We start from the raw sequence: 14393 nt of genomic DNA, 5'->3' as shown, positions 1-14393 counted from the left end.
TTTAAAGGAAAACTTTCAACTATATTTTCTTCAGTCATCAGATCTAAAAAGGTTGATATTTTAAGCAACTACAATGAGTCTCACTAAGAATTCTTTCTTTTCCATTATATTACATTATTTTCACATCCAACTCCCATTAAAACTATTTTTTTGTGTTTTTTCTTTTGCTCGTGTCTACTGTAGCTGATATGTTCGTGATGGTAATGGATCACGTTTTTTCCCCACAAGGTAATTTTTGATTCCTGTTCTAGAAACTGCCGCCGACGGTCTCGTCGCAGAGGTGACTTTGCCCGCCGAGTCTACTCTGATTCTGCCATGAAACCCCGAATTCTGTGCTCTCTTCTGTTAGTTCCCTTTACGTTCGTATTTGCTGCTGTCACTCCTCCACCGAAAGCCGAACCGACTGGTCCGAATGTCTGTACGGTGCCGACTATGTGAGTAACCTGTTTTTCGTATTTTTCAGTCTCTTTTTGCTTTTTTCTTCATTTGTATCCTTTTGATAAAAGGTCCCTCGTTGATTTGAGAACTTTCTCATCTCGATTTTTTGCCAAGAGATCCCGAAATAAATATGACGGATGATCTCCCATCACGTGAGGAACAGTTGATTTGATTGGAAATTTGGTTTGAAAAGATTGATGGTTGAGCAGAATTTCCATTTGAGGGCAACAATAGATGAAAATGGTTGACAACCTCTGCTATCCTGCTAACATCTAACATTCGCAAGAGTACCGTACCGTGAAGTATAAGACGCCACTCCTGTAGCTACGTCGAATAATCAAGAGTTTTCCAAGAGTTCATAATATTATTTAGATGCTTTAACTTCTCAATTTTTCGAACAATCAATGAGTAACCACCTCCAACTTATTCAATTTTTTAATGCTTGTACCACACCAGCAATTTCGACTTCACGTGCTCTGAAAGGGCTGGGGCCGGTTCTCGCCCTGTATACCACGTTTTTACACAACAACCCTCAATGCCATCAGTTACTTTTACATCGCAGAGGAGCTTTCCAACAAATACCTAGTTTTCAACTGAAAGTTCTAGAAATTTCAAACTTGTAACTATTGCACTTTCTAAAAAATGTCACAATGACAACATTTCAACAACATTTCATGAGAAACAATCCTTTTGTCCTTTTCAGAGTGGACGAGTTTAAGTTGGAGAAAGTGTTCCGGCCTGTTGAATACACAGAATACGAGACATGCTTAGACGTTTCGAAGGGTTTCAGATGTCCAGTGGTCAAGTAAGTTTAGAAATTCGCTTATTTCGAGTAATTTATGCCTAAATGACCGAATTTTAGAAAAGGCGGTCGTTACGGTTACGAGAACAAGCTCGTCAAAGTAGAGAAATATGTCAAAGCGTGTTGTCAGGGGTACTACCAAACAACGGAGAATGTCTGCAAACGTACGTCTTTTCATTTATCTGTACTAAAATTTTGGCAAACAACTAGGTATTTACAAATTTCAGCGGAATGCGATCCACCGTGCAAAAAAGGTCGTTGCGTGGCTCCAAATGTGTGCGAATGTGATTCCGGTTATGGAGGGAAGCACTGCACTTCAAGTGAGCCCATCATATTTTTATTACATATTTATCGATAATATTTTACAAGGAGACTTTACACTGTGCCTTCTTTCTTGCATATGTCTACACTACGTATTTTGTTTTCGAACGCCACTGATGTAAATGTTTTGGCTCACCAAATGTTGTGTTTACTAGAAAAAAACGGAGCTAAAGGGATGCGAATTTTATAGATTGAACGCTAGCATGTTCACAGTTCCGCATTACGATACACTGATTTATTAGGTTATAACATCATTTATTAAAACTTTGTGATTTCGTATTGAATTTTTATGCATTGAGTCAAGGAGAGAGGAATAGAGCATTAAAGGATTGATCAAATCAAAGCAATATCCTTTGTTGCTATGTACACCACGTTGTCATTCGAAAATTAATCGAAAAACTTCGCAAATAGCAAACTTACGCTCCATTTCTGCTCCTTGAAGCTGGATGGTTTCTTTTTTTTCGAAACATGCGGATAGAATTCACATCATCTAAAGAATTATCCCGTTCTCTTGACATGTACCAATTTTTGTCAATGGATATTGAATTTTTTCATTTCATTCGTTCTTCTCCAACCTTGCTTCAGCAAAATAGAAACCTAATTTTAAATGGATTTGATTCCACCGAGGTTGGCGCGTAAAAATAACACAAAGCTGAAGACAGGTGGTTTTTAGATGATTAATACTTCGTTATTTATTTAGTTTTAAACCTTTGAGAGAAAAGAACCATTCCTTTGGAACAATTTTTTTTCAGATTTCCTTCTTGGTTTTCGCAAACTGTAATTTTTCTTCCTTTTCAGCATGCTCTGTGGGGCTATGGGGACCGTCGTGTCAACGAAAATGCGACTGCGAAAATGGAGCCAATTGCGATCCTGAGACTGGCGTATGTATCTGCCCTTCTGGTACGTTTGTTTCTCTCCATATCGGAACTTTCGAACTTCCCCGCAGTTACGTATTTTGTTTCATCGTTTTCGATTAAAATCATCGTACCTTTCACTTGTAAAGTTCTCATCAGGTTTTTCCTTTGTTTTATGCGTTTAAGATGCTAATGGAAACGGCCTTTACTCTATTTCAGGTTACCAGGGAGAAAAATGCGGAGAAGAATGTCCACCTAATCGCTATGGGTCTAACTGCACTGAAAAGTGCCTTTGTCAAAATGGTGGCAGGTATCCGCCCGTTTTATTGTTTGTCTTTCTTTTGCTTATATTCTTTTCTTTCTTTCTTCTTTTTTTATTAACTTGCATTGTTCTTATAGTGGTTTTTTAAATCAGTTTTCAAAAATGAGCATCATATGATAGTTCGATCTAATAGGTTACCACTAAACTTACGTCCTGGACTTCATTTGCGCCTGTTCATATTATAAATAACTGAACGGTCCTGCGTAGACATTTTGCATTCTACTAGCACTGGTTTGCGCTAGTAGCGTTGCCCCTTTATGCGACGAATCCATAATTTTCCGAAAAATTGCAATCAGTACTTAGACATGTACAGTAAATAGACAATAATTAATCACTCTATCGCACTTATAATTGCAGTCATCTCCAATTTCTTTTTCTTCCGGCTAGATGTAATCTGAGGAGCTGAAATTTGACCAATTTTTTCCTTTGATCTGAGATATAGCTTGCTTTTATGTGAACCTCACTGGTCATACACGGCCAAATTTCTCCTAAATTGCCACATAAACTTTCCTGAGCGCCATACAGTGCTATAAACGTTCCAGCTCCTTGGAGATTTGTAGTATATAAAGAAAAAATGGAGCAAAGAGCATTTTAAAAAAATGAAGCGAAAAATAGCATTGTCCCTCTTATTTCCATTGTCATGGAATTTCACGCTATTTTGATAATGCTATTTTAATGCTATTTTTTGCTATTATCGTTAATCGGTATAATACGTTCCGTTTATTGTTTTTATCTTCTAAGACCAGCGAAATAAACGTCATGTCACACGTGCGAAAGAAGTTAAGTTATAGGAAATTAGACGAATTTTGAAAGAGAAACTCAAAACTTCCTTAGCAGATACTATTTTAAGCACGTCTTTTTGTCTTCGTTTGGCATTGCTTGATTCTTTGGTTTGAGCCATGATCCCAACCTTTTTAGGTGCGACAAAGATGGCAAATGTATATGTATGGATGGTTTCGCCGGCGAATTCTGCCTTCGAAAATGTGACGAGGGCACGTTTGGCGCTAACTGCAAGTTTGAATGTAATTGTAAGAATGGAGCCACTTGTGATGCTGTTAATGGACGTTGTCTTTGTGCGTCCGGTTTCACAGTGAGTGCTGAACTCGTTTTTCGCGGGCTCTATGGGACTATTGATACTCAGAGAGCAATAACTGCTCAGGTTTTGCGAGGAGGAAGTATTTTTAGGGACCAACGTGTGAGGATACGTGCCCAGCAGGTCATTATGGAAAGAACTGCACACATGTGTGTGATTGTTTAAATAACAACAAATGTGATCCGATAAGTGGGATGTGTTTATGCGTTGGATGGATGGGTGAGAAATGTGAACGCGGATGTCCAAAAGGATTCTATGGACCAATGGTTAGTTTGCAACTGTCACAATCTTCATTGTAATACCTTGCCGCATTCTCTTTAGTCGTTGGTAACATAGTGGCCTTTAACTAAACTTTGAAAAACTGATTAGTTTGATTTATTTAAAGGGAGCGATTTCACAGTTCAGTATATGGAAAAATCGATAAAATCAGCTACTTCCAATCTGTTGGGTAGTTATGAAGAAGGTTTTACTGATTTAGTTTTCTGCGCCTTTTCTTTTCAAAAGTCTAACGAATATTTGAAGTTATTTGAATTTCTAATTCGAAACATAGAACTATGTCCATTTCTAATAACATGCTGCTTATTCCCATTCGAAATTGCCTTAAAGATTTATTGTTGGGAAATTGTTGGAGGAGTCCGAGTGCATTTATTTCTCCTTACTTGTCGACGCCGACATCTACATCTCTCCTTCTGAAGACTGAATCTTATAGCCGTGTGAAAAAGATCCTTTTTCTCTCATAGAGGACCAATGGGTACTGCTTAGATGCGGTAGGTGGGCCTGCACTGCGACTAACTTATTCATTCCTCTCTTAAATATCGTGGGTTGCAGCTTGTCTAAATTCTACTAGTACTAGTTAGTTATGGATGAGTTTTAGCTAAGTGCCAAAATAGTAAACAGCAACATATAGTAGGGTCAAAACGGCATGGACCACGGCGCATTTGCTTTTGCGGCTGCGCTCGACGCGGCGCGGTGAACTGTAGCGATTAGGTGGGTTAGAACCGCCATCTCTACCGCGCCGCTTCGAGCGCGGCCGCTAACAAAACTGCGTCGTGCTTCATGTCGTTTTGGCCCGACTATATACTAACTGATGAGCGCACATTCTTCATTCCCTCATTTCCTGCGTAAAACAAAAAAGTAGCTCTCTGCCATATGATGCGTAGTTATGCTATTAATATCAGTATCAGTTATAAATTAAAAAAAGAAACCTCACAACACTCATAACGATTTTAGTGCTCCAAAAAATGCGATCTTTGCAACGGCATCTCTTGGGCGGACTCAAACGCAGCATGCGATCCAATAACCGGAGCTTGTAAATGTGAACGAGGTTATAAAGGCGCGGATTGCAAACAACGAGGTAACGTTTTGTGGAAATTCTCCAGAATTCTAGAAAAATTGAACAACAACATATTATTTTGTAGTCTGTGATGAGGACATGTATGGTCTGGATTGCTCCAAACAATGCAACTGTATTATGGAGAACACTGAGTCGTAAGTGATTTATTGCCACGTAAAAGTTTGATTGCAATATCAATTTCCTGTGTAGGCAGTACTAAGTGAATGCTTCCAGATGTGCTCCGGATACAGGCTATTGTAGATGCAAACCCGGTTATGCGGGAGATTCGTGTGAACGAATTTGCTCCAAACTCTTCTGGGGTGAGTCCATTTGAATATTCGTTTTATTTTCCTATATCCTAGCATTGTTCCTGTTCTCAGGACGAGATTGTGGCGAAACCTGTGAGTGTAACTACAATGTCACTTCCGAATGCGACTTGAGTAGCGGTAGATGTATCTGCTTACCGGGAAGAACGGGGGCGAAGTGGGCTTTTATTGTTAAAAATATGTCAGCTAACGTTCCCCGCAACTCACCTGTGATGCAGATGTGCTGACGATTGCCCTGATGGTTATTTTGGCATGGATTGTGCTTTCAAATGCCAATGCGGCGAGAATGGTGTCTGCGATAAAAGAAATGGATCCTGCAAGTGTCGGAATGGTGAGCTTCTTATACCTTTACTTGATGGAGATCTAAAATATAATCAAATCCAACAATGTTGATCTAATTTAAAAGTTATTCACCGCATTCTGTTTTTCTTGACATGTACCCATTTATAATTATGTCCTAATAATTGCAGGATTCCATGGACCAACTTGTTCGATTTCTTGTCCGGCTGGTCATTTTGGAGAATCATGTGCTGCCTGCCAGTGTCGAAATGGAGCTGGTTGCGATCCGGTTACCGGAGATTGTCATTGCGCTGCTGGTTTGTCATAATCTGTGATTTTCCCTTTCGTTCTTCTTTTTCTTACCTGTGTCACTGAAATGTTGTTTTTTTTTTGTTCTAAACTTGGTTGGTTTTTGTGTTTCTCTTGTGTTAGGCCTAAAACGACCTGGTGCATTAGTGTAAACGGTTGCGCTCGAGGTAGAACCCTCGTTAACTCTTCTAGGACTGCAGAAATAAGTCAGCGTCGCAGCACAGAGCTTCGAGCATAGCTACCTGCCCAATTGCACCAGACTTCAGGTCATTAAACCCGGCTGTATATCTTGTGTTCCTACGACAGCGCTCGCCAGGAAGCAAAGCTCACGTAGCGTCGAAACGACATGAGCATGGTGCAGGTGCGTAAGCAGTTGCTTTCGAAGCGGTGCGGTGGAGGTTAGGATCGAGTGAGGACCCTTACTAGGACCATCTGTCGTTGCAGTCTGCGATGATCCCATTCTAACCGATTCCAACTGCCATCTCCACCGCGCCGCTTCGAGCGCAGCCGCTCACGTAACTGCACTGTGCTTCCTGCTATACTTTCCAGCTTCCTCGTCTTGTAACATTTGTCATTTACATTTCTCTTGAGCGTTCCTTGGTTCCTATGCATACCTCAGCCTTTTCAGGCTGGACTGGGGCTAAATGCGATACTCCATGTGCTGCTGGCACGTATGGTCCGCACTGTGCTATCGCATGTCGATGCAAAAATGGGGCCGAATGTGACAGATTCACCGGAGAATGCAAGTGTCCTCGTGGTTTCAAAGGTTGGTCGAGTTTACTTTGTGGTTCTGTCAGGCCAAGCTCATTTGTCTGCTCATTTTAAGGTGCTGACTGCTCATCACAATGTGAGAACGGATTATACGGCGATGACTGTCAGATGAAATGTGACTGTAATGGTGGAAGTTGTCAACAGAAAACTGGAAAATGTATTTGTGGTAGTGGACATCAAGGTGATCGATGCGAACGAGGTTAGCAACGTTTTGTACTTCTACAGGGCTGCTTATTCTGCCTGATTTTTGGCTATCTAAATTTCTTTTTCTTTTTTGACATTATACACGTTTCTATTTCTGTTTCTAGAGTGTGACCCCGGTCATTTCGGTTTTGGTTGCCGTGAGGCCTGTGGGAACTGCAGTATTGACGGCTTTACGGCTCATTGTGATGCGAGAACTGGAGCATGTCTGAAGTGCCCAATTGGAAGGTGAGATTAGAGCAGATTACTTCTGAGCAGATTAGAGTCGAATACCAGTGTTAAAGTATGGAATAATTCTTTTGTATACTGATACCTGCAGCTGTAGAATAGTTTGTTTGGTAACTTATTAGTTTGTTAGTTTATTTATTTGCTGATGAGAGTGTCCAGCACTTGTGCTTGTTTAGATCTGGAATGAACTGTCAACACAGCTGCGAAGATGGGAAATGGGGACAGGATTGTGCGGAAACATGCACGTGTGCAGAAGGGCATAAGTGAGATCTTTCCTCTATCTTGATTTGTTTCTTTGGTTCTTGTTTTTTTAAACAACTCTTAGCTAAGTAGGCAAGATATCTCGTAATTGACATTGTATCTAGATGTGATCCCGTAACTGGCAAATGCATTTGTGATTACGGATACACAGGCGAGAAATGCGAACAAAGTGAGTGAAGTTTTGTTTCTTCACTTCTTTCTATAGCGCTTTGATGACTTGGCCATAGTGATTACGATCCTTTTGTTGGTCAACATTGCTGTTTACATTTAATGCACTCTTCACTTCTACTTTCTTTCACCTCGTTCGATCTTAGCACCAAAATGAAGTGGTTGCGCTCGTGCTTTCGAGGGGCACGAAAGACGAGATTAGTTGGATTTTCCCATTTTATTTGAAATTTGGGCTCGGATTCCGCCAATTACCTGAGATGAAAGCAAGCAGAGAAATGAAGAATAAGAGGTAGAGTTCATGGTCGACCCCGTTGAGATGCACCAACATGTACGGTTTCAATTCTGAATCGTTTGAGGTTTATGTGGACGTACACAGTCCACATAATGACTTGTAGGAGATAACCAATGTATCAAATCAGAGTCCTGACCATTCTAAACAAATCTAGGACCGATTTATTCACCTCGGATTGATGAAAGACATAGTTGACCAGAGCTATTTCAAACCTTTTACCAATGCGCTACACCCGCCCTTTAGAGAATTGAAATTGTTCGTTCTTTTGAGGATACGAATGTATTGTAGGTAGGTGAACAGAAGACGCTGCAAAGATGTTTGTGTGAAACCATCAAATAATCTTCTTTGAAGGACCTGATTACGAACCCTATTGGTTTTTTTTTTCCTTATAAGAGATTGATAAGTCCCATACGTACTCTAGCAAAGACAACAACCTTGTACATTTGTGATAAATCTGTTTGACTATTTTTTTTACCTTAGCTGTTATTGTTTAGAGTTATAGTCAAGTTTTAGTCTATTTTATATGTGAGGATCTTGTGATGTTGCTAAGTGATCGTACTATATCACTTTCCTTCATAAAAGGGAGTAGAGAAACCCCAACTTATCCCTGTCATGAGAAATTCTGCTTCAGAACATTCTTATAGCCTTATCGTTGAATATATCATTTTAAGAGTGTCCCGATGGTACTTGGGGATCAGGCTGCGCGAATAAATGTCCACCATGTGCTAATGGGGCTCAATGTAACCACATGGACGGTACCTGCACCTGTCCAGCAGGTTACGAAGGACGGCTCTGCAACCGACGTATGTGATTTCACATCTGATTTTTTTTGTTATCATATAAACACCAATCGATCGCAGTATGTGTGGCCGGCTTCTGGGGACTTGGATGCTCGAAACAGTGCAATTGTGCATCCGAATTCAAGCAATGCGATCCGCATACGGGTGAATGTGCCTGTCCGGCTGGTTGGCAAGGCGATCGATGCAATAAACCATGCGAAGACGGTTACTACGGGCCAGATTGTATAAACAAATGTAAATGTCGAGGAACATCATCAGCAAGCTGTCATCGTGTTACGGGTGCTTGTCAATGTCATGCGGGATTTACTGGAGAGTTTTGTCATGCTTGTAAGTTATTTTTTTTTGTGCATGAACATAATTGCTTGACTTTCTTGATGTATTGGTTATTCCAGTATGCCCTGAGGGAACCTTTGGTCTAAGATGTTCTAAAGAATGCGGCGATTGCGGTGTGGGTTACGAATGCGATGCGGCTATAGGATGTTGTCATGCAGACCAACTGAGTTGCGGACAAGCATGTGCGTTTTTCTCTTCTTTACAATATTTTTTTGTTTCCATTTCGATCTTCCGTTCTACCATGGTCCCATGGTGGATTTTTTTTTTATTTTTGCTGTTTCCCTTCAAAGCAAAGTTGTATTTTCTTAAATTCTCGTGTTGTATAGTTGTAGTATTGGTTTTAATACCAGTTCGCTGAGGTGGATGTGAGTAAGCTGATAGACGAGGGCAAACATCTTCAAGTTATAGACTCGCCTTTCTGTCATTAAGAGTTTTTCTAGATCTTTTGCTAACGCAATTTTTTCAACATGTTTCAACAACACAACACATTACTGTTTTTTTTAAAGGAAGACGTAATGTTTCAGGAATTTCTTCTCCCTAGAGTTCAATTGAATAAGAAGTCTTGACATTTTCTTCCAGTGCTGGAATTCCAACGACAACAAGGAAGTGAAGGCCATTCACGCACAGGAATAATAGCATTAGCTGTGATTGTCTTTGGCATACTATCTGTGCTACTCGTTTCTATGATGCTTTACTATCGTCGCAAATACTTCCGAGAAAAAGAACCAGAAGTCCCAACAGTTGTGTAAGGATTCATTTTCAGTTTGGTTTTTGATGACTATTCAGGATTTCCTAGAATAATGTGTAAATCCTGTCCAGATTCCACGCTGAAAACCACGATGAGGGCACGGAGTTCAACAATCCGTTGTACTCCAGGCAGTCTGTGTTGGATCCAGACCGCGGTGCAGAATTCCTCACACCTGAAGAGGAAGCTCTTGAACAAAAGAAGCTTCGTGGTAGATCACCTGCCGACCGAATGCAGAGTAATTTCGCCGAAATTCAGTTTCTCTCGTTCTTCTCCACGATTACAATCTTTTTGCAGACGAATACGCCTCACTGGATGAAATGGCTGGACCGACATCATCATCGCGAGGCCAGTGCACAGTACCCCTTCTGGCAGATTCCAATGAGGGCGCAAGTATGCCGAACGAGTCATCCAGTTGAAAGCCACACACCACACACACAAGCCTATGAACTGACATCATAAACTACCCTGCTTCTACTCACACTCGCATGCCAGCATGAACACTCACGTGCACACTGTATGTTCTTTGTTTGCAATATGTCCATTGATTCATACAATGCATGAAAAATAACCGCAAGTGAACAGAAAACTGTCGCGACAGGACTGGTGGAGGTGCATGGGGGTTTTAAGTTCGTTCAGTTTCCTCTTTTGTAGCGAATCCAGAAAACCCCATAACTTCAAATGACCTTTTCCTCGGATCCTCAAAAGAATGTGAATGTAAATTCTTGCGTTTTTTTTCGCAAAACATTTGATAATTAATCGTATTCTTTTTTTTTGCTTTTTCTTTTGTACTTTTGAACAATTTGGAGAACTGGTAAGAAACGAAGTAGGACGCTATCTTAACGGTTTTTCGAAAATCCCCTTTATTAGCTAGATCTAACGAGTTTTAAGCTTGTGATTGAGTATCGTACTTTACTAGAACATACAGTGGAGCTAAATAAATAAGTAACAAGGAAAAGTGAGCTGTTTTATAGTTATTTTAAGTTCTACTGTACTGTATAATCGTAGCTATGTTCCATATGTTCTGTTTCGTTCCAGTCACTAGAAAAATCTGCACCTTCGTGTGCTCTAAATGTGAGAGAAATTTGCTGCGCGGGAAAACCGATTATTTGTTCATATAAATGTATATTCATATTTATTGCATGGAATCCAGGGTCATTGCGTAACTACGTTTGGATATAAGAATCACGGGAGTTGCCGGAATCTCCGGCATAATTACGGTACATTGGAGGAAGCGATTTTGTTACTTAACTGCATGTTTTTTTTAATAGAAATAATAGCTTGCAGATCCTTAAATTGAGCTATTCAAATTGTTTCAGAACGATCAGGGTAAGAATTGATAGGATGCTACTCACCTCAAAATGTACGGTTGTGTTTGGTGGTACACGTAGAGGTTGCGTTGAGGGTAAGGTCGGAGGTCCAGAATGCTTAAGTTCGCTTTCTCATTCAGTTGTGTTCATTATGTTGAATCCCAGCCAAATATACTTGTTATTCTGTATCGTGCTTCAGTTTAATGAACCAAAAAAAAAAAGAGTGAAAAACGCAATATCTTATGATATCACATCTTCCTCGAACTCATCTAGTTAACTTGCATAATTTTCTGTATTTCTACGCTACTTTTTTTTTTTTTTTTTTTTTTTTGGGGGGGGGGGGGAATTCAAGTTCTGAAAGAAGTTTTTGGAAAAAAAAAACTCCTTTTATTTGAGAGCTACCCAGTCATTTACTCATTCTCTAAGTCATCAACGTGAATTGAAAGGTTAACCTACGGATATTTTTTAAGACCTAAATCTACGATTTTTTTTCAAAAATTTCTGATACTTTTCTTTCCGTAATATTATCTGGATTCAGCAGAATAGCGCGAAGAATGACTTGTAATTGATAATTGTCACATATCTTTAATATTCTCAGCACATTTTTGAATTGTGAATGTATAGCTTTATGTTCTTGTTGCGAAGTCTTTCTAACACAATGTCCGTTCAAAAAAAAAAGTGCACCGTTGCTTTTCAAGTGAAATTTCTGTTTGTTTAGAAGCTTATAATTAGCAGCTGATAATTTGTTGTCACAGCGCAAACCTTTGTAAACAAAGATAAATCGCAGAGGAATAGCTCGCTTTTGGTGTTCGGATCCGAAAATATGATGGGATATGCTGGGAATTAGTTCAAAGCTTAGCGATGATTGTTCTGTTCGCACCAATCATGCAATTTTTTCGTTTGTAAGGCAGATTTCCTATTTTGGTTCCTTGATTCGGGCGACTTTGCACTTACATAGCTAAAAGAAGCGCACAGAATATACCGAAAGCTGTAGTTGATGATTCTTCTTAGTTATCGTCAGTCGTTGTTCCTCAGTTTCGTCAATCTTCGAATAAGTTTGAGCATTTATTACTAGCGTTGATTTTCTTCTGTAGGCTGTGTTAAAAAGGTTTTGTTTAATCGATGGAAATCGAACATTTTTGAGATAAAATAAAAATTCTGCAAATAATAGATAAAATAGGTATTCTACAAAATTTACATACTGCTAGTACGAGTAATTGTGATATTGTTATGGGAATGGAAATGAAAAGTTTCTCGATTCCAGAAAATTTTCGCATTATTGCACGGCGATCTTTCGTTACGCACTTAAACTTCGTTTTAGTTGTGAACCTTAGGCGATATACTTGATCAGGAATAGGGGTGACTGTCACTAAAGTAACCGTCTGTGTTTGTTGCGGTAATCTCCATCCATAAACTGAAAGGTTACAGAAAAAAGATCCAAAAATAAAAAGTCGTATGTGGGGACATATCTGGGCTCAATCATTAAAATATTTTATTATATTTACAATGTCCTGTGGTAGTGCATCTTCACGACAGCAGTTGAGGTGAACCCTTTGCTTAAAGGCATCACCCCACTAATGTGGGATGGTACGGATTTTAGGTGGGTTATACTTATACGGGGTCGTAGATTGTGGAGAAGAGGGTGATTCAGCTCATCTCTCCCAGTATCACAGTAAACAGACCACTTTTTAATGCGGTCCCTTACGACGTGCTCTATTGCAATGCGCCTCCCCTGCGCTCCACCCCGCCTACAATTCGTCGAAAAACCATTCGGACGTCCCGATAGCCAATACATTTCATTTGACGAATCGCAGGCGGGGGTGGGGCGCAAGAGTGGCACGTTTCAATAGAAGTCGTCGTAAGAACCAGCGTTCAAGGGTCGTCCATTTCCACAGATACAGGGGAAATGAAAGGGATCCCCTCTTCCCCACAGTCCACGACCTCGTATATGTATAGCCCACATGAAATCCGTACCACCCCAGATTCGCGGGGATTGATGCCTTTATAAGCACTTGAAATCGATAACTCTCTTTTTTAACCAGTGGTAAGTGCATGTTGCTACCTAATATGTGAATGTATAGAGTGGTTAATCGACTGGATGACGAGAATATCGTGTAATTCGTTCGTCATGTCGCGACTTAGTGTCTGTTTACTGAATTCTATTAATTTCACATCATCACATCATATGTGTTGTTATGCATTGAATAGACTAGAAAAGAATCGTTTCCTCTGTATTTACAGACGTATTCAATCAATCCTAGTATTAAAATTCCTCGTTTCCCTTCTTGTTTTCTTTGTTCGTCCCTGAAATCCGATCAATATTCTTCTTATATATATTTCAGCTGGTATGGACGAAGGCTATGAGATACCACAATACATGAATGGTTTGAATAGTCCACAACGTCGAGAGAAGGAGAACGAATTAAATTCACATCGTGTTGGGAATTTCTACTCATAGCCTTTTGCACATTTATTTCTCCAACATATTTGTCCATTTGAATTCGACAATCCGACCATTTTTCACTCGCAATTCCTTATCTCGCCTTACGCTTCGCTGAAACGGGATTCACATAATTTGCGTACATTTCTCACCAAATAATAGATTTATAATTTGTTCAGTTTATTTTATTTCATCGTTTTTTTGAGTTGCAGCATGAGCGCTAGTCCTCAAAGCTTTTCAAAAAACATCATCACACATTGCAAAAGCCTAACCTAACTTTCATTTGTACGGTGCCAGTTATCAGTTATTTAGCTTAATCTCCACTTAGGATCTTTTTCATTTGTTTTCCTGGAACGTTTAGATTTCTACTTAACATCGAGCGTTGTTTGATTGTGAATATTTCTCTCCTTTCACAAATTTTTATATCAACATTTTTATTTCGAATTGTGATAATCACTCCTGTGCTGTGTGTGCGATCATGTTGGAATGTTCTTTACATTATACGTGTACAATACAATGTATTAATTCTACCCTTGAGATTATAAATATTCCACTCTTTTCGTGTTTTAGTTAAAAATTGGAACAATAATTTGAATTGTTTCTGAATGTTACGTGAGCAACTGAATGCATTACGATGGATGCGATAGAGGTCTTTTTTTCATGACCAGGATATTTTCTTCCCTACAGAACCTAATTCGCTACCTGGAAAGGTCGCACCATTAAAATGAGACGTAGACATAAATGAAAGTATTGATGTACAACCAAAG

The 14393-nt window shown here is 39.6% G+C and overlaps 1 protein-coding gene across 2 annotated transcripts; it reads left to right on the top strand.

The window, feature by feature from the left end:
- Positions 1-315: 315 nt before the first annotated feature.
- Positions 316-13644, top strand: RB195_004364 (uncharacterized protein; the record flags this gene model as incomplete). Of its 2 annotated transcripts, none has more annotated exons than XM_013436106.2 (26): positions 316-434; positions 1142-1243; positions 1301-1404; positions 1468-1560; positions 2360-2461; positions 2635-2725; positions 3656-3827; positions 3923-4096; positions 5061-5184; positions 5249-5318; positions 5398-5483; positions 5544-5646; positions 5708-5820; positions 5960-6085; positions 6706-6843; positions 6904-7047; positions 7157-7277; positions 7454-7540; positions 7643-7707; positions 8670-8801; positions 8859-9125; positions 9191-9313; positions 9711-9876; positions 9951-10114; positions 10174-10224; positions 13529-13644. In XM_013436106.2, the coding sequence occupies 26 exons, from the start codon at positions 316-318 to the stop codon at positions 13642-13644; spliced, it is 3153 nt and encodes a 1050-aa protein (XP_013291560.2). The 2 variants fall into 2 exon arrangements, with proteins under 2 accessions (XP_013291560.2, XP_064033444.1); XM_064182177.1 differs by having other exon boundaries at positions 10174-10269.
- Positions 13645-14393: the final 749 nt, after the last annotated feature.

The sequence above is a fragment of the Necator americanus genome, chromosome I, assembly GCF_031761385.1.
Source record: "Necator americanus strain Aroian chromosome I, whole genome shotgun sequence".
NCBI classification, from domain to species: Eukaryota; Metazoa; Nematoda; class Chromadorea; order Rhabditida; family Ancylostomatidae; genus Necator; species Necator americanus.
The sequence above is the reverse complement of the archived record's forward strand: the minus strand, read 5'-3'. Positions and strand labels throughout refer to the sequence as shown.